The sequence below is a fragment of the Coturnix japonica genome, chromosome 4 (genome assembly GCF_054131305.1).
Source record: "Coturnix japonica strain WE chromosome 4, WE-NBRP24, whole genome shotgun sequence".
NCBI classification, from domain to species: Eukaryota; Metazoa; Chordata; class Aves; order Galliformes; family Phasianidae; genus Coturnix; species Coturnix japonica.
In genome coordinates, this window is record NC_140666.1 from 50,383,934 (window position 1) to 50,402,122 (window position 18,189).

The window sequence follows — 18,189 nt, forward strand, 5'->3', positions numbered from 1 at the left end:
GTACTGTGTATTGAGCTTTGATTATCCTGGCTTTTGTATACTCTAGTGTAATGCTGATTTTCTGTTTAACAGCTGTCTGTTCTTGCCAAGTTTGGCTCCCCACAATGCACCCACCAATAATGCTGTCACAACAGGACTTATTGATGGCGCGGTTGTCAGTGGAATTGGAACTGGTAAGTACCTGGCTATTACGGTTTACAGTGTTTTTTACCTGATGATGTTCAGGTATGAAGTGATGTTATGGTGTTAGATATTGCACACTCACAATTGAGAGCTTTGCATTTCTTGATTTTTATGTTGCTGTTACTTTTGCTCCTAAGACAATAAAAAGCTGCACAAAATGCAAATGTGCGATTGCTTCAAAGTACAAGACTCTCAGGAGAACATAAAGTTGAGAACAAATGTAGGTACCAGTGTTAACTGGACAGAGCATAGGAACTGTGGGGTGGATTTTAAGGCCATTCTTGTTGCTTACCTCTGCTGAATTGTTCCCTGGATGTATTACTGATGTAGTTACAAACATAATCATAAAAGTCCCATCTAAATTGCTTCCCATCCCGTACATGTAGGCTTCCCATCCCTTACTGCAGGCTATTCAGCTTACAGTGACCTGGTATGTTGTGGGGCTAACTGAAACTGAACGTGATCAAAATAAATCTTAAGTATTATTATTAAAAAAAAAAAAAAAAAAAAAAAGAAAAAAAAAAGAAAAGAAAGAAAAGCACAAGTTTTTTTGCAGTAAGATGGGTTAGACAGCAATTGAACTCTGTGAACTCCTTGTTGTTCTGTGGGAGAACCTGTAGAAACTAAAAAGGGTTGAGTGTATCTGGCAGAGATCTTTGGCAAGGAAGACTGGATGGATCTGACTCAGTCACACCTATGGAAAATGTATACTATAGTGATATTAACCCTCTGTTGGATCCCCTCTTTTGTTTAGGGAACTGAAGCTTGGCTGTTCTAAACAAGCACATCTTTGAAGTTAATTTTTTTCTTTAGGGTAAGAATAGTGTGCAGCTGTTGCTTTGCCTGGTTTTGAAAGAAGTCCCTCTGAGCTCGCTTGGTGAGACTTTTCTGCAGGCTTCTGTCAGAAGTGAAAACAGCACCAAAGTTCACAAAGGAAAAACATGAGAAGGCATAAACTAATTTCAGCTGAGGAACTGAGCAGTTGGGAAAGAAATGGGATAGGAACATGTAGGTGTACTAAGTTGTGGATATTCCAACTATATAATGAGTTTTTCTTTTTGTTCTTAGGTGAACGATTTTTCCCACCACCATCCGGTTTAAGCTACTCAACTTGGTTTTGCATTGAACATTTTAGTACTCCTCCTAATAATCATCCTGTCAGACTTCTTACTGTAGTGCGGCGTGCAAACTCCTCAGAGCAGCACTATGTGTGCCTTGCCATTGTCCTCTCAGCAAAAGACCGGTCACTAATTGTTTCAACTAAAGAAGAATTACTTCAAAATTATGGTAAGAGTTGTTATGTTGTCTGATAATCCTGGCAAAGTTATGGTTGTCTAGATCTAGTCTAGATAAATGTTTTGTACTTAGGAATTGTGCGTGACTAAACTTGGTGCTTCATCAGCTTTGCTGGCTGGCTAGTTGAAGGCAGCCCATCATTTCCTTTGTGTTTTAATAACGCGATCAGTTTGCAGAAAGAGTTTGTAAGTGCATTTGGCATCTGAGATCAAGAAAGGAATTACATTAAGTATTATAAAAAGCAAAGTGAAGCTGATGAGGTTGCTGAATTTGCTTGTGAGAGCTGTCACTGTGGCCAGAGGCCTCAGGTTCAGCCATTTCCTGTCTCCTGCTTTATCCTTCTTTAGAGCTTCCAAGCCAAACGTTCAGTTCAGGCACACCAATGACTGAAGATGAGCAGAGGGTAGAGGAGCAGCTTTCTGTGCATTTCAGTCTTAGTACTTTACCAAACCAGCACAGTCTTAGTCTTCTAATCTTTCATTTTGAATAATAAGCACTAATAAGTTTTTTTCTTCACAATTGTAATTATTTCCAAAAACCAAAGCAGGCTGTTATAGAACATTCTTTACCTTCATGGTAAATAGACATTCACATAATTTCATATTATTTTCTCTAAGTAGAAACTCAAAGAAAAAGTTTTTCAGAACCTGAAACTTGAGAGCTGGAGACTCACTGTACAAGGGTAGAACTAAAACTCTGGAATTAGAAAGATAGTGACAGCCTTTTCTTTCTTGTAAAGCTGAATTCTTATAGTCAAAGAATGGCTCTGGTTGGAAGGGACCTTAAAGCCCATCTGTTTCCAACCCCCTACTGCTGGCAGAGCTGCAGCCCACCAGATCAGGCTGCTCAGGACCCATCCATTCTGGCCTTGTACACTTCCAGGGTTAAGGCATCCACAGCTTCTGTGAGCAGCCTCTTTTGGCACCTCTAAGTAAAGAACTGCCTACTAGTATTTGATCTAAATCTCCCTTCTTTGAGCTTAAAACAGTTCCCGGTTATCCTGTCACTATCTGTCCATGTAAAAAGTCTATCTCGCTCTTGTTTTTAATCTCCCTTTTAATTACTGGAAGGCCTGGAGCCTCCCTGGAGCCTTCTCTAGACTGAATATGCCCAATTTTATGTTCCTAGTAGTTGCTTTAGCCTGCATTGGAGCAGTAAAGTATGTATTTTTAGTTTGTAAGTTCATATCTAACTCTTCAAAACATACTGGGGTTTGAAAAGACTTTGGCAGAGAGGATTTGAACTGCCTGCAAAGATTCCTTTTTAAGTGAATGGAATACTTTGCTTTGGTGGACTGCTGCCTTATGATGGCTTATAGTAGTTGATGGTGTGCAGTCAAGTCCTGAGCAGGTTGTTACCTGAAGAACAGAGATAGCTGGCTTGCCAGTGTGTGGGACTGATAGTGCTGACAATCTATTGTGAGAATAAACTTAGTGCTTTAGTAGGGATTCTTTTTGTGACTGAGAGCTGCACTTGGAGGTGTTTGGCTGGAGTGAAAGAAGTTGAGGAAAGATAAAGATTATTTGTATATTTGGAAGTTAGTTCTAAGAACTCTTCTTTTCTCCTTTTCATTGTGCTATTTCTAAAGATGGTAGGGTTCTCTCTGTTTACATTGTTATTGAAGTAAGAGGATTAGTTTCTTTTCCTGCAACATGAAAGACTGAAGAGGGATCTGAAGAACTGCTGCTTTCTGTTAAAATGTTCTCCAGTGTAGAATTTTGTCTTTTTTTCCTTTCTGGGCTTTCAAGTAGAGAGTGGGAGATTTTGGTGATTCTGATGGAGAAAATATTGGACCTGAGTGCTGCAAATTGATCATACTTTCTGGTGTGAAATCAAAGGATGTATTTTAGGAGAAAGTAATAATAATAATAAACTATTTATTGAGAATTGAAGGCAGAAATATACAGATACATAAGAAGGGGAAAAAGCTTGCATGGAGTGAAGAGGAAGGAAAAATGGTTGTGAGAAACAGCCCCTTGGGCCCTAAGATTGGAGCAGGAGGAGAGAGGTGCTCCAGGCATCAGAGTATAGGTTCCCCTATGTCCTCTTTGAAGGACCATGCTGCAGCACAGTCACACTGGAGCCCATAGAGAAGAGAAATGTGTCAGGAGGACATATGAGAGGTATGGATATCTTCTCAAGGTGTATGTTAGATTAAAAAGTTCTAGAGAGAAACCTGAGGAAGTTAGTAATAAGAAGGGAAAATCAGAGAAGTAAAATGTAATTTTCAAGTTTAAAATTATCCTGAGAATTTTCTTAAGGAATTTTTAGGGCCAGAAGAACAGATAGACATTATTGAAAGCAACAAAACGATGCAGGTACTCATAGAAGTTCAGTCCTTTCAATTGTGATAACATATTTTGAGTAATTCTTCACAAATTAAATCTTTCAGTTCTTGTGCTTGGGTTTTTAAAGGAAATATTAAAAACATTCTGATCTGGTTAGCTGTATTACTTTATTTGTATAATGTTAGTTGTTTTTTTGGTTATTTTATCTGTGTTTTCTGACATTCTGGCTTTAATGTATCACTGTAGATTTTTGCATCTTCTGATGGCCGAAAAGCCAAACTAATAACATTTTTCTTGTTGCCCTCTAACTTTCCTTTTAGTTGATGATTTCAGTGAAGAGTCATCATTTTATGAAATTCTTCCTTGTTGTGCTCGTTTTCGCTGTGGCGAGCTCATTGCAGAAGGCCAGTGGCATCACCTGGTTCTGGTCATGAGTAAAGGCATGCTGAAGAATAGTACAGCAGCACTGTACCTTGATGGACAGCTTGTTAACACTGTTAAGGTAAAATAAATCTTGAAATAATCACGTTTATTGGTTGGAGTGATCTCTTTCTCTCTGTGCTTGCAAAATAAGAGGAACCTAACAAAAAGAGATCTTTGCTCAGCTTCCAGCCTCAAATCTGTTAAGTAGTAGATAATGAGTTTTCTTATGGATAAGCAATAGCAGTTCTGCAAGGAGGCAGGCATGGTGCATGTTTTCTTAACAGTTGGAACAAACTAGAAGGCCAACTCCTAGAGACCATGGAATAACATTTGGAACCCTGTCCTTACCTGTAACTGATATTGAAAGAGTGTTTGGTGCCCGGCAGGCATGGGTGTTAAAGAGGGAGTAAGCTAATAGTACTGTGGGGTGTAAATCAGTACTGCTATAAGTAGAAGGATATTTTAGCTTTTAAATTTTGTGTTTATTACTGCTTCTGCAAAGAGCATTACATTAACTTTTCTTATTACGTTGGTTGCCTTGATGTGCTAATTATATTTGACCATACATGACTACATTCAATAGCTGGTCATAGAATTTTTACACTGCAGGAGGAAAATGCCTGCAAGATCGTTACTACTGTTATATATGTATCAGCATGTTATCCATGCACTTGTTTACTGCTGTCTGACAAACTTACCAATTTGAGTTGATTATGCATCCACTTCAGCATAAAATGGTGTAATAAATTAAAGAAGGAGAGGGAAAGGACACAAGGTTATGAGGTAGTTGTACTGATTCTGAAAAAAAAAACCAAAAAACAAGCAAAACAATGACAGTCATGATGCACCATGTTTTTAGAAGCAAGATACAATTTCTCTCCTGCATTTTAACTACAGAACTCAATGTGTTTTCACTGTTTCTCTGCACACCCTGGTCATTTGAAAAATGCTAGACTTTGATCTTTGCATTTATGTTGTGGATAATGCTTTTCATTTTTACCATATAGTGTTAGAATACCGTATGTTACATATCAATCTATTGCTATGTCCCTTGGTTTGCAGAATGCTTCCCTAAATTTGTAAGCTATCTACTTTCTTTTCATGGTACCTGGATGTTCTCAGTAACTTTGCTATAATTTTTTCCCTTACAGCTTCACTATATTCATAGCAGTCCCAGTGGCTCTGGTTCTGCCAATCCTCCTGTAGTCAGCACTGTCTATGCCTATATTGGCACACCACCTGCGCAGCGCCAGCTCTCATCCTTGGTGTGGCGCTTGGGCCCTACGCATTTCCTGGAGGAAGTTCTGCCTGCCCCAGGGGTTAGCACCATTTATGAGCTGGGACCAAATTACGTTGGAAGCTTTCAAGCAGTATATGTACCATGTAAGTAATTCAAATAGTAGTCAATAGAATGGTCTGAGTTATTTGAATCTAGTGGCAGAAAAGGTGTGAAAAACAGAATAGGCAGTAGCAGAGAAGGAAAAGCTGTTCGTAGGAACATCCTTCTTGAAAGGCACTGTAAACACAACAGGTGGCAGCTGTTTACAGTGCTTTAAACATAGCTATTTTGAAATGGAATTGTTATAAACATTAATAGATCAACCAAGGGGGCAGCAGGGGGAAGTCAGATGGGAGGGACTGTGATGCAGCAGATAGTCTGAAAGCATGTATTGGGAAAAAAATCTGAGAAATTTTACTACAATTTTTAAGTATTCTTGTTTGAGACTGGAAGGAGATAGACTGTAAAAAAGGTAAAAATAACCTTTTTAGAAATGTGTTTCTGTAGCCCTGTCTTTACTAATTTGGGCAGTGGATTTGACAGTAGCTCTGGTAAGATGAGCTGTCACCAGTGAGATCTTTCTATTCTATAAAGCTCCCTGTCTTTCTGTGCAGTTAAGTTCCCTATTCACTCATGTTAGTATGCTGTTGGAAGATGATAATTCCTTTATGTGGCTATCATAGGGCTTTAAAATGGTTTAACTAAAATCAGGAAACATCAAATTATCTTATCCTTGTGTTGGGTTTCTCCACGGGCACCACAATACTTTCCAGCTCTTCCAATGAGAAACCATCACCATCTTCAAGGAAAGGAGTAGCATGAAGAGAGTGATATGGAATTAAAGGATATACAGAAAATGCATGGTTTTGGCTTTCATGGTAAATGTTTTCAGTGGAGTGGCAAGAGGGAAAAAAAAAGAAAAACCACAACAAAACAAGGGTGGAAAACCAATGCTTTTTTCTTTTTTCATTGTGTTTTTAGGCAAAGATTCCAAGTGCGAAGGGAACAACCCATGTCCAGTATCATTAGTACCAGAAGAGAAGGTCTCCTTCGGTCTCTATGCACTCTCAGTTTCTTCTTTTACAGTGGCTAAAATAAGGAAGGTTTACAACAAATTGGATAGTAAAGCAATTGCCAAGCAGGTACATTGGAAGATGAGTTTATTTGTATGACTTTTCAAGACAGTTTGCTCACAAGAACTAGGAACAGTAATAGACATCAGAAGAGTAGCCTGTACTTACTTCAACATTTAAAAAAAATATAGGAGGGGGGAAGGGAAGACTGAAGATTTTATTCCTGTTCTTGAAATTACCAATAGCTATGTAGCTTGGCTTCTTTATGGGGGTATTTTTGCTTTTTAATGTGGATAGTAGTTGTAATCCTGTAGAAAAACAGTTAAGCTGATATAGTTGAGAAATACTTATGCCATTTCAGATGAAGAAATCTGATAACATAGTTATCTGACTGTGCATTTGGACATCTGAATATTGGTTTACATTTTTACATTAAGTAAATTATTTATACAGAGGACCATATATTGGGATTTTGCTTTTAACTTAGATTAATCCTCCCTGAGCTCTGGATACTACAGTAAAGAATATCCTAATGACAATGGTGTAGTTTAATTTTGTTCTGTATTACTCTATCACAGGAGAAAAATACACAGGTTATGTTCAGACTCTTGTAGAAAAGTTTAAACCCTTCTGATCCTCTTTATTTCTTTTTCTTCATTTTCTAAAGCTTGCAATTTCTTCTCATGAAAATGCCACACCTGTGAAGCTGCTACATAACTCAGCAGGGCACTTGAATGGGCCCGCACGCTCCATTGGTGCAGCTTTGATAGGATACTTGGGTGAGTTGAGTAATTAAGAATTAAGAAGTTTAAACATTGTTAATGGATTGTTGATAAGAACTTAGTGCCAGAAGATCCGAAGATGAATCACGTGTCGATCAATGTGGTGTTTATGGTGCATCATTAAATTTATTTTACGCTTTTATATTGTAATGGCATCTTTTTTTTTTTTGTTTTAGTGGCATGGAATGTTTTTTCCCCCCACTTCATATGAGTATGTTCACATGGAAATACTTGCTTTTAGTTCATTAACTATTTTCCAGTGCAAAATTTCTATCACCTCCTCTTGTGAGGTGTCAAAAATTCACCTAGTGATATTCTTTTATTAAATCAAGCAGTGCTAAAGTGCAAATTACTTACATGATTTCCCAGTGATTTCCTCTAAGACTTGATTTTAATTATTTTTACCACCTTTGCTCAGGAGTAAGAACATTTGTCCCCAAGCCTGTTGCCACTACTCTGCAGTACATTGGTGGAGCTGCTGCTATTCTGGGACTTGTGGCCATGGCATCAGATGTAGAGGGACTATATGCAGCTGTGAAGGCTTTAGTCTGTGTGGTAAAGAGCAATCCACTAGCCAGCAAGGAAATGGAAAGAATCAGAGGTTATCAGGTATGTAAGAATTACATTAAAACAGACTGGATTTGTTGAATTTCAGTGTCTCTGCTGGCAGTTCCCATGGGGATTCCTTGTTAGGTTGCAGTGACCTTAATTTGTGCCCTTGGGTTTACCAAGCTCTTGGCTGTAACAGAGACTAGTTAGTTGGATAGCTTCTGAAGAGCGAGGTGGAAAATTTTTCTAAGCGGATTTGCCAGTTTAATTGTTCTGCTGAAACACTCTTCCTTAATACAGCAAGGAAGACCACAACTTACGTCACTTAACTCTGTCATAATGTGAGCCTGTTGCTACGAACATAAATGGTACTTAGTACTGTTAACATGAGCCTGTTGCTACAAGGATAGAAGCTGCTTTATCAGTGGTCTGCCAGCAAGAGAGGACTTGCACACATGAGGGGAACCAAACAAGCAGGCTCCTAGAATTATTATTTTGAGATGATTGCGTAGACCACAATATTATTAGTGATACTGGTCATTTTCAAGCTTCTTAATTCTCCGCTGAGCATAATCACTTATGCAAAAGAATCATATGACTTTAAATACACACACTCACACACACACACACATACACACACACACACACACACACATATATGCATCTTCAGGTGACCAATGAATTTTCCGATTCTGATGATTTTATTGAAACTGAAAATGAGCCTGCAATTTGGGCTGCAAATTTACAACCCTTTTAATGCTAGAGATCAGTAGTTATGTTGAAACATTTGATTCCATTTAGCCTGATGTAGACTGTGTCGTACTACCTTCTACCATGGAGAACAGAAGCTGTTTCACAAGCTGGACGGTGTGCTGGGTACATTCTCGGGTTTTTTTGTTTGTTTTTTTCTTTCTGTTTTTGTTTTTAACCAGCATTAATGCCATTTTCAAGCTTTTTCATCAAAACTATCAAGTACTAGAGGTACTTTATGCACCTTCTTAAAAGGGATACAGCCATTTCACCCATGCTTTGTTATTCTTAGAAAATATGCCTGCGTTGTCATAGGGTTCCTTATCTGTTTGCTCATTTTAGTTGCTGGCGATGCTGTTAAAGAAGAAACGATCTCTTCTGAACAGTCACATACTCCATCTGACTTTTTCCTTGGTGGGAACTGTTGACAGCGGGCATGAGACCTCCATTATTCCAAATTCCACTGCCTTCCAGGATCTGCTCTGTGATTTTGAGGTATGTGAAGCTACATAAAAAGTGACGATGCTGCTGGTTAATGAGTAGCTCAGCAAACCAATAGTGCACTTTTAATACTGAACAACAGCAGATTAGGTTAGTCTCCTCCAGAAATACTGTTTAACACATTGTGTGGTATAATAGCTCAGGTGTAGAATTATTGGTAACTTTTTGTGCTTAAACTGCTCTTGAAACAATTCGTAGGTACTGAGGGTGTTTATGCTTTTTGTTGTTCTAGAAGATCACAATTATAGAATCACAGAATATCCCAAGCTTGGAAGGGACCCATAAGGATCATTGAGTCCAACTCCTGGATGTTTTGTATTTTTCTCTTCCACAGTAATTTTATTTTAATCTGTGTTCTACTTCAGTAAATATATTCAGGCATGAAAGATGCAGTGAAAGTAACAGTAGGAGGTAAATTTTCAACACAGTGCATTGGAATCACTTCATCATGTGTCTTCTACAAAGTTAATAGTAAAGTATTTAAAATTCTGCTTGCACAACGTATGAAGTATTCAAGTTTTCTTGTTTTAAAGTGAGGATGGTAGACAAGCTCAGAATGAAATGCTAATGCAATAGATGTGATTTGTGATAGAGGCTGATTGACAGTGTTAGACATTGCATAGAACTCTTTGTTTGTCATTTGTTCCTTTTGTATTATCTGCATCCGATGCAGACTAAGAGAAGCTGTTGTGATTCTCATCCACTTCAAAAAAATAAAATAAAAACCATGGAATTACTCATTTGACTGGTTTAGATATGCATTTCAGCATTTAAGTGCAGTCCTGGAATCTTTATTTAAGGGTCCTGTCTAGGAAAAATCTCCTGTTGCCTTCATGTTAACAGAACTGGACTTCAGTGCAAGTAAAAAATACTCTTGCCAAGATCAGTAATACGCTGTAATTACCAAATGGAAACAAGAAGTGAAGATCCCTGAAAGTTTTTTGCTTTGTTTTTGGGTTTTTTTGGACAAGGATATTAGCACTAGAAATAGGTTTATGCTGTATAAACAATAATTCTTTTTGTATTTTTTTTTTAACAAACCATTTGAATTACAACAATGTTCCCTTTGTGCTCACAAAATTAAATATAAGCCTAATAGAGTTTACTGTATCTACCTCTGATAATATTTGTGGTAGTCTCTTAAGCTGGATGGACTGGTTATATGCTTATTATTTCATGAAAATCTGATCAGTTTAGTGTTCTTATAGTTGCACTAAGCAGAGTAAGGAAAAGACTGTTCTGATCATTTTAGATAAGATATGAAGACAGTTTTTCATTGCAGCTTGATTTGCACACATTGTGTTATTTTCAGTAGGAGATCAGAAGCTGTAATGTTGAACTTTCTGGTTCTATGTATATTTACTTAGTTTTGATAGATAAGAGGTCAATTTTTCTAACAGGAAATCTTTACTTTAGTCAAATAAACACAGCAGTACCATCCAGCATTTCACATCAGCATTGTAAACCACAAATAACTTTTGGGTCAGTTTACTGTCTGTTTAAGGAGAAAATTGCAGGTAACATTTAATTCTTTTTTGTCTGTTACTCTGAATTTCAAGCATGGTACATTTACAGAGACCATCTTTAGTGCCAATGTGCTTTTTTTTTTGTTTAGTTGGCACTAGAATATTTAACAGTCGACTGAATTTTGAGGAAAAATAATAATTGAGAGCCTTGCAGTCAGCTTATGAGTGCAGTAGCCAGGTAAAAGTTTTAATCTCTTCAAGACTTTCATAACCTTTAGTAAATTAAGCTTGATTGCCAGCTTAGAGTCTTCAACTTGATGCGAGTACAAACCTTAACCATTGTTTATTCTGTATTTCAGGTCTGGCTTCATGCACCCTATGAACTTCATCTGTCATTATTTGAGCACTTCATTGAACTTCTCACAGAGTCCAGGTATGAGCTGGTGCTAGCCTACTAATGAGGCTCGCAAGATTAGATAATATGTAGAGGATGCTCCAGTTTTAAATTGACGCCTCCTTTCCTTCCTTTTCAGTGAAGCTGCAAAGAATGCGAAGTTAATGAGGGAGTTCCAACTTATCCCAAGGCTGCTCTTGACTCTTCGAGATATGTCTCTCTCCCAGCCTACTATTGCTGCAATTAGCAATGTGCTGAGCTTCTTGCTTCAAGGCTTCCCCAGCAGTTATGACTTACTCAGGTAGCTCATGCCCATGTTCAGTCTGGCTTAGGTGTTTCATTATGCTGCTGACATTGATCAAAATACAGTTAAACCATTGTGGAGTAAGAAATGTAGAAAGTTCCTGCACTGAATTTTGTCCTACAAGAAGTGACTGAGGACATAAGCATAACCATTTTTTTAAACTTGATTTAAATATTAAGTTCAGTTTATACCTAAAGAGGGGAGACTGAATGATAGAACCTGCTCAGTGTTTTGCAGGGAAATAACAGTGGTGCCCTATTCTTGCTTCATTTTTCATGTGAAATGCTGAGCGCTTTTAAATTCAATTGACTGTTTCTCAAGGTTGAGCATGAGGATGCTTCTGGTTAAAATCCAGCTTTGATGACTCTCTCACGAAAGGTTAATTTCAAGATTTTTTTCTAATTCATCACTACAGAAAAATATTTAAGGTTGTTAGATATAATGATAGTAATTATGTATAATTGTATTATTTTGCATAATTAAGATTGGTGAAAGTTGCATTAATGGCTGCAACCCATCCATTCAAGACTACGTGAAATGTTTTGAAATATGTTGAAATCCTTAACTGTTTTTTTTTCGTCTCCTGTTTGGTTCTTATGGAAATGGATAGAATATTACCAGACTTGGATGGTTTTTTTCTTCTGAGTAGTTTTTTTTTCAGCTTCTTATGTTGAGTACAGTCAAAGCTATCAGAAACATCAGAAAGCAATTCAAGAACAGACAGCATAGGTGTAATTCTTAAATTCCTGTGGAATTCCAATGCAAATTTGAGCATTCTAACATGATCTTTTCTGTTTCCTGGAAATAAAGATAAATGTATTGGACAGCTTAGAATAAGTACCTATGGATCTTTTCAGGTTAATTCCAGGCGAAAGAGGAATGTGTTCTATCTCCTTTGTAGAGCAGCTAGTTGTCATCTTGTTCTTGAAAACTATGAGCTTGTGTTGTATCATCTCACGCTGTAGACATAAATGTTATACCATGTGAACAGTTTTGTTAATGTAATTCTAGCTCAGCTGTAATAGTTGGTGAATGTTTTGTTCTCTTTCCTTTAACTTGCAAAATTCCTTTTACCAGGACTTAAAAAACTCAAGAAAAAGTATGAAGATACCTCTAAGGCCCATAACTGCAAACTTGTCTGCCAAGATTTCAGATAATAATGTACATTATTTTGTTTTTTGGCTAGCAACTTTAGATTTAGGCTGTTTTTATCAACCTCTAAATATAAGAAAGTTTTTCTATGTTGCCCTTTTACTGGTGTTCTGATATTACAGTAGGTGTAAATTATTGATAGGTGAAGATTCATCTGTCATATCGATGCGTCATGTTCTTTGTGTGTTTATCAAGGTTTGGACAGTTCATCTCTTCCACTTTACCTACATTTGCGGTCTGTGAGAAGTTTGTAGTCATGGAAATAAATAATGAAGAAAAGCTTGAGAGTGGTAAGTTATTGCATGACTTTGGAAACATTAGAAGAGTAAAAGTTTCTCTTTTCCACTTACATGCTTAAAATGTACAGCAGTATCATTTTGTTGTAGTATGGCTGACAGCTGTGAAACTTCATTTCTTAGTATTGCATGTGAAGCACTGCAAAAACCACAAACTCTTGTTTTGTTTTTCTTAACACTGCACTTTGTCCTTCTGTTTCTCCAAAATGCTAAAGGTGTGTATCTCTGCTTTATTATGTGAATGAGATAGGGAAGTGCAATGTGCATCTGGGAGCCCAAAGATGCTGTTTCTGTATCCCTTGGGAATATAGTGGTAGGCAGGAACAAGTAACAGAGATGGATTTCTACTTCCCAGTGAGCTTTATTTGTTTTTCCTAAAGATCAAGGTTAGGCAGTCTGCACATTTGTCACTGCATGTCATGTCTCTCCTTTCTGAATGTTTTCTCTCTTTGCAGTCTCAAAGATGAAGATGTTTCAGCTTTAATCAGTAAAAAACAATGACTTGGGTATAGGAGAGAGATCCCTATTTGTATTTCCCCTGTGGGCCGGCCCAGGTTATCCAGAGCTTTTACTGCTTTTTCCTTGTCTAGGGCAGTGAAGAGCCCTAGGGTAGAATGGCTCTGGGACAGCAGTGGAGAAGGAAGTGTGAGGTGGAGGGCATTGGATTTCATATTTTTAGGTTACTGATCTTCAACATTCATTAATTTTTGCCTGTCAGATACGAATTGGCTTAGCTAATGCACAACACCACAGTTCAGATAATTGTCAGAGTAGATGCAGTATCCTTCTATCTATCCTTTAATGCTCAGGAAATGCTTTGTGAAAAGATAATGGAAGCACCAAGCGTTTCTCAGCAGTGTGTACCAGATCAAGTGTAGCAGGCTGTCTGTGCTTTAGAACAGCTTTCTCTTGATCTCAGTAGGAACAGATTGAGTTTACTTGTGTACGGAGATTATGAGTATTCTTTAAAATATCCGTGTTCCAGAAGTCTAATTTTGCTTAATTCTGTTTGTACTTACTGTCTAGGAACTGAGGATGATTTTGGAGGACTTGTTTCAGCTAATCTTATCCTACTGCGGAACAGGCTTTTAGATATCCTTCTGAAACTTCTATATACTTCCAAAGAAAAGACAGCTGTTAATTTGCAGTAAGTACCAAGAACTTGAGAGAGAGAGCAAGGATAATATTTTCTGATTTAAGAAAGAGAATTATGCAGACCTCCACTCCATTCATTGCTTAAATTGTATAATTTTATAGGGACTGTTGAATGATTTACGCAGCTGTTGCTGAATAAGCAGTGGGTGTGCTGGAAGAAATAGAGTTCATGATTCTTGAGTTTTATGTTCTGTTGTGCTGTAATAATAATAGTAGTGAGCAGATAGAACTTACATGACAGTATTTTCTTAAAATATTCCCAAACAATTCTTTTCTTAGTAAAACAAGTAGATAAAATATTATTTTTTAAAACCAAAACAGTTTATTAAAAGATATACCTGTGAAAATTTCATATCTATGTATGGCACAGCTAGTTGTAATTAGAAAGAACAGTTGGTTGACAAATATTTTCAGGTCAGCATTCTATGTTTCATGCCAGAAACATCAACTGGAGAGATGTTATCCAAGTCGGAATAGTCTGAGTTAGCTATATTCAGTCTTGCCCTTTACTTAAACAAAAACTGACATTGCTCTCTGGGTGAGAGTAGCAGACTAACATTCCTTGTTCAGAGATAGGCTAATTTAAGCATGCAGAAAATGCTTGGGTAGATCTGAATTTTCTTCAGTCTTGAAGTTTGCTCTGTAGTGGAGGGCACTGACTTATGCTGTCTAGTAGAACAATAAATGTTTGATTTGTGACCTTTTTCTCTTTTGTTAGGGCTTGTGAAGAACTGGTCAAGACTCTGGGGTTTGATTGGATTATGATGTTCATGGAAGAACATCTGCATTCTACCACGGTCACAGCTGCCATGCGAATTCTTGTGGTCCTGCTGAGTAATCAGTCCATCCTTATTAAATTCAAGGAAGGTCTCAGTGGTGGAGGCTGGCTTGATCAAACGGATTCCGTCTTGACCAATAAGATTGGTACTGTGCTAGGTATGGTATGAAAACTCTCTTATGGGTGCATCCTTCCTGTTACTGTTGTCTCTGCTCTGGTCAGATGCTGTTGCCCTTCACTGTTCTGAGGTATAATAGGTTTCCTAAGGGAAAGGGAGCAGTTCTACACAGTTGACATTACACAGATGTTGTTATAGTTCAGTGTTGCATTTTCTTCTGCATGAAGCCTGTACCACAATCAGTTTTTTGTTGCTGTGGAGGTATGGTTAATTAGGTCCCATGGGCAAGCATATCTGAGCTAAATGCAAAGATGCTACAGTCAAGCAAATGAAGATTCAAAAAAAAAAACAACAAACTAGTTGCATTAGTTTATGACATCATGCAGTGTTAAACCTGTGCTGCTTTGTTTAGTGAGTTCTATGCAAATTAGAGTTATCAGTTTGGATTTGTGCTACCTGGGAAATTTCTGTGTGCACAGCTTCATTTCAGCCCTTCTTTTCTTCTGCTTAGCTTGCTGTCATACCTTCTTTGGGCACATGTCTGCCCCCTGGCTGCTACTAAAGGTTATTCTGAGGGTTCTTAAAGCCTTTTTTTTTTTACCCAGACTTAACAGAGTTTTCCGTTACCCGGCGGGACCTAGAATGGATGGTATAAGGTGTTAGTGCTATATTCTGAGCTATCTCTAAGCTGTTTGAAATGAGGGTGTTACTTTTTGGTAAACGGGCAGTGGAGGTATCATTCTTTTGCCCTTCTGATTCCCTGAAATTTATTACAGTGTTTGTAGTTGGTAGCCCCAGCTCTACTGGCAGAAGTCTGTACGGACTGTTCTAACGGGGTGCAACATGAGACAGGAGGGCTCCCAGAGCTTATGTCTGTGAGGACGTGATTTTTTTTTTTTCTTCATTTGACACCAGCAAAGAGGGAAAAATACAAGCATAGGATGCGTCCCTGCTTGCTGAAGGCATTTAGTTATTTGCCATGAAGTTTAATTATTATAGAGATTCTAGTTTGAATCTTTACAGAAAGTGCAACCTGTCATAAATGCCCACTTGCCACAGCAGTACAGGATCACCAAGAAAGCAGTATTTCCATGTTGGTGTTTTGGGGTGGTTTTTTGTTTGTTTGTTTCTTTTTTTGCTTGTTTATTTGTTTTTCAAAGTTCCTTTTCTTCTTCATCCCTTAACTACTGGATCTTAAGTAGCTACGCATTCACTATGGAGTTTCTCAAGAAAAAAAGACATGGTAAATGATATTAAAGTCAGTATTATTTTAGGGGCTTGGTAACTTGTCACAAAGAACAACTTTGCCCCTCTTCTGTTACCACCATGACAAAGGCTGTCTTTGGAGAGAAGTAATGTATTTGTTATGCAAGTTTGTGCAAGCTTTTAACTTTATTCCCTCTGTTATGTTATCTCCAGGCATTTTATTTGGTAAACTTGATCAGGATATTGCCTATTTTCAGTGCAGGGCAGTTGTAATTACTGCTAATACGGCTTACTTGTCACTTCTAAGGTGACTGTGCAAGTAACGACTACTCTGTGTTAAAGCAAAAAGTGATCTGTTTCTTCACTAAAGACTTTTCCAAACTGGTTTATTATATGAAAATAAATGTTAAAATTTGAACTGTTCTTAATTTTGAAGGAGGATTTTCCTAAAATGTGTACTTTACTGCACTTCAGTGAAATATGAAGTCTAGATTGTTGTGCTTTTTCTCTTCGAATTCTGAGTACCTTGTGCAGCCTTATTCTTCACATAGAATCATCTGTCTGGGAATTCAGTCTCTTCACGGTGGCTTCCCATAACGCATCTCTCATGGTATTAAGATCATTCTTTGCATCAGCAATGAACTAGGAAAGCTTTGGCAAATGGTCTTTAAAAAACCATATCACATATGCAAAGATTTGTTGTAAACATGCTGTAGCATCTGTTGTTTGGCTGACTCAGATCTGCACTTTGTGTAATAATTTCTTCACATTTGTGTGTACCAGCATTAAAATTTGAAACCTGTTGACAGTTTAGGCCGTGGACTGTTTCTTACTCAGGGTTTTCTTTAAATGTCCAGTAATTTCTGCAGTCACATAATCTTTCTAAAATAGATGTGCATTTACAGTCATATTGGAAGAGCATATGTGGAGTTGTCCTTTTTTCTTCATAATTTGGCATGTGTCATTTGAACTGATGCCAAGCTACACTGTAGCCAAAAAGGTATTTTAAAAATTGCTTCTCCTCAAACAACAATGACCGATACAACTGTCTTAATTTTTCATACTCTCCATTTTTTTAAATACATCTCAGAATATTGACTCCAAGATTTCTGCTGCAACCAGCTGAGATTGATTTTTTGTTTAATCTTGCTGACAGAATTTATGCAGGTCTGTGGCAAGGGTTTAATTAGTTGGATTCCTCATTTGTATATTTATGGATCTGAGTGCGTATGTATGTGTTCAGGCATTTGTTTTTATAGCGTGAATTTCCTGAGTTCAACACTTCAGTATGGGTGAGCTTCACAGGCATTTTCCTATTATCACTGATGACTTTTGTGTTTTCCTCTCTTTCAGGGTTCAATGTTGGCAGGAGTGCTGGTGGAAGATCGACAGTCCGGGAGATTAACCGTGATGCATGTCACTTCCCAGGCTTCCCTGTCCTTCAGTCCCTTCTCCCCAAGCACACAAATGTACCCGCGCTCTATTTCCTCCTCATGGCCCTTTTCCTGCAGCAGCCTGTCACTGAGCTGCCTGAAAACCTTCAGGTCAGTGCGCCCATCGCCAGCAGCCGATGTAAGCAGGGCTCACAGGTAGGGATTACCTAGTACGATGTAAGTGTTATTCTGTCTGTCGTCAAAGAAAATAATGAATTAACACCCCCAGTCCCCTGCAGCTGACACGAAAGTCAGTGTATCCTGTTTTGTGCTGTGTTGGGAGTGGGAGGATGAGATGCAGTGGGAGTGTGTGGAAGGCAGCTTGCTGTGGTAGAGCAGCAGCTGGTTTCTGTCTTGGATGTTCTGGGGTTGAGTTGACATGGAATGCAGTATGACTTTTTTGGAAGAGTGAGAGTTATTGTGGTAAGGAGAGATCATGAGGTTACAGACAAAGCAAGGCAGTTAGTTTAAAAAACCCCTGTATTTTCAGGGAAACATCGTAGTTCTTAAAGGAAAAATATATTATCATTCTCAGCAGGTTGATTTTTAACCTGTTTTAATTGCATGTAAATAAATAGGAAGCCTTAGTGTAGTCTTTTATGGAGAAAAGCCTGCTCCAGGTTGACCCACTTAGAACAGATACCAGGGCTGCCAACATCCACTTCTCAATGGGAAATTGAAGGTAAAAATTACAGATCAGAAGGTATTCTCTCACGTTTTCTCAAGAGGAATACTCGACGGCACATGTAGCACAGTGCTGTTG

At 38.0% G+C, this 18,189-nt stretch overlaps 1 protein-coding gene across 9 annotated transcripts in view; it reads left to right on the forward strand.

Annotated features, from left to right (window-relative positions):
* The window catches only part of WDFY3 (WD repeat and FYVE domain containing 3), a 127,505-nt gene that overhangs the window by 71,630 nt on the left and 37,686 nt on the right, over positions 1 to 18,189 (forward strand). For 6 of the 9 annotated variants that reach the window (XM_015861628.3, XM_015861632.3, XM_085545156.1 and 3 more), the window contains 14 exons: positions 73 to 173; positions 1,252 to 1,470; positions 4,088 to 4,269; positions 5,342 to 5,573; positions 6,451 to 6,611; positions 7,210 to 7,321; positions 7,743 to 7,933; positions 8,966 to 9,118; positions 10,950 to 11,023; positions 11,124 to 11,285; positions 12,636 to 12,730; positions 13,763 to 13,883; positions 14,610 to 14,827; positions 17,347 to 17,582. In XM_015861628.3, coding sequence (XP_015717114.1) covers positions 73 to 173; positions 1,252 to 1,470; positions 4,088 to 4,269; positions 5,342 to 5,573; positions 6,451 to 6,611; positions 7,210 to 7,321; positions 7,743 to 7,933; positions 8,966 to 9,118; positions 10,950 to 11,023; positions 11,124 to 11,285; positions 12,636 to 12,730; positions 13,763 to 13,883; positions 14,610 to 14,827; positions 17,347 to 17,582 — 2,257 coding nt within the window. The remainder of the gene's footprint in view (positions 1 to 72; positions 174 to 1,251; positions 1,471 to 4,087; positions 4,270 to 5,341; positions 5,574 to 6,450; positions 6,612 to 7,209; positions 7,322 to 7,742; positions 7,934 to 8,965; positions 9,119 to 10,949; positions 11,024 to 11,123; positions 11,286 to 12,635; positions 12,731 to 13,762; positions 13,884 to 14,609; positions 14,828 to 17,346; positions 17,583 to 18,189) is intronic. The other 3 variants (XM_015861631.3, XM_085545158.1, XM_085545159.1) reach the window with 1 other exon arrangement.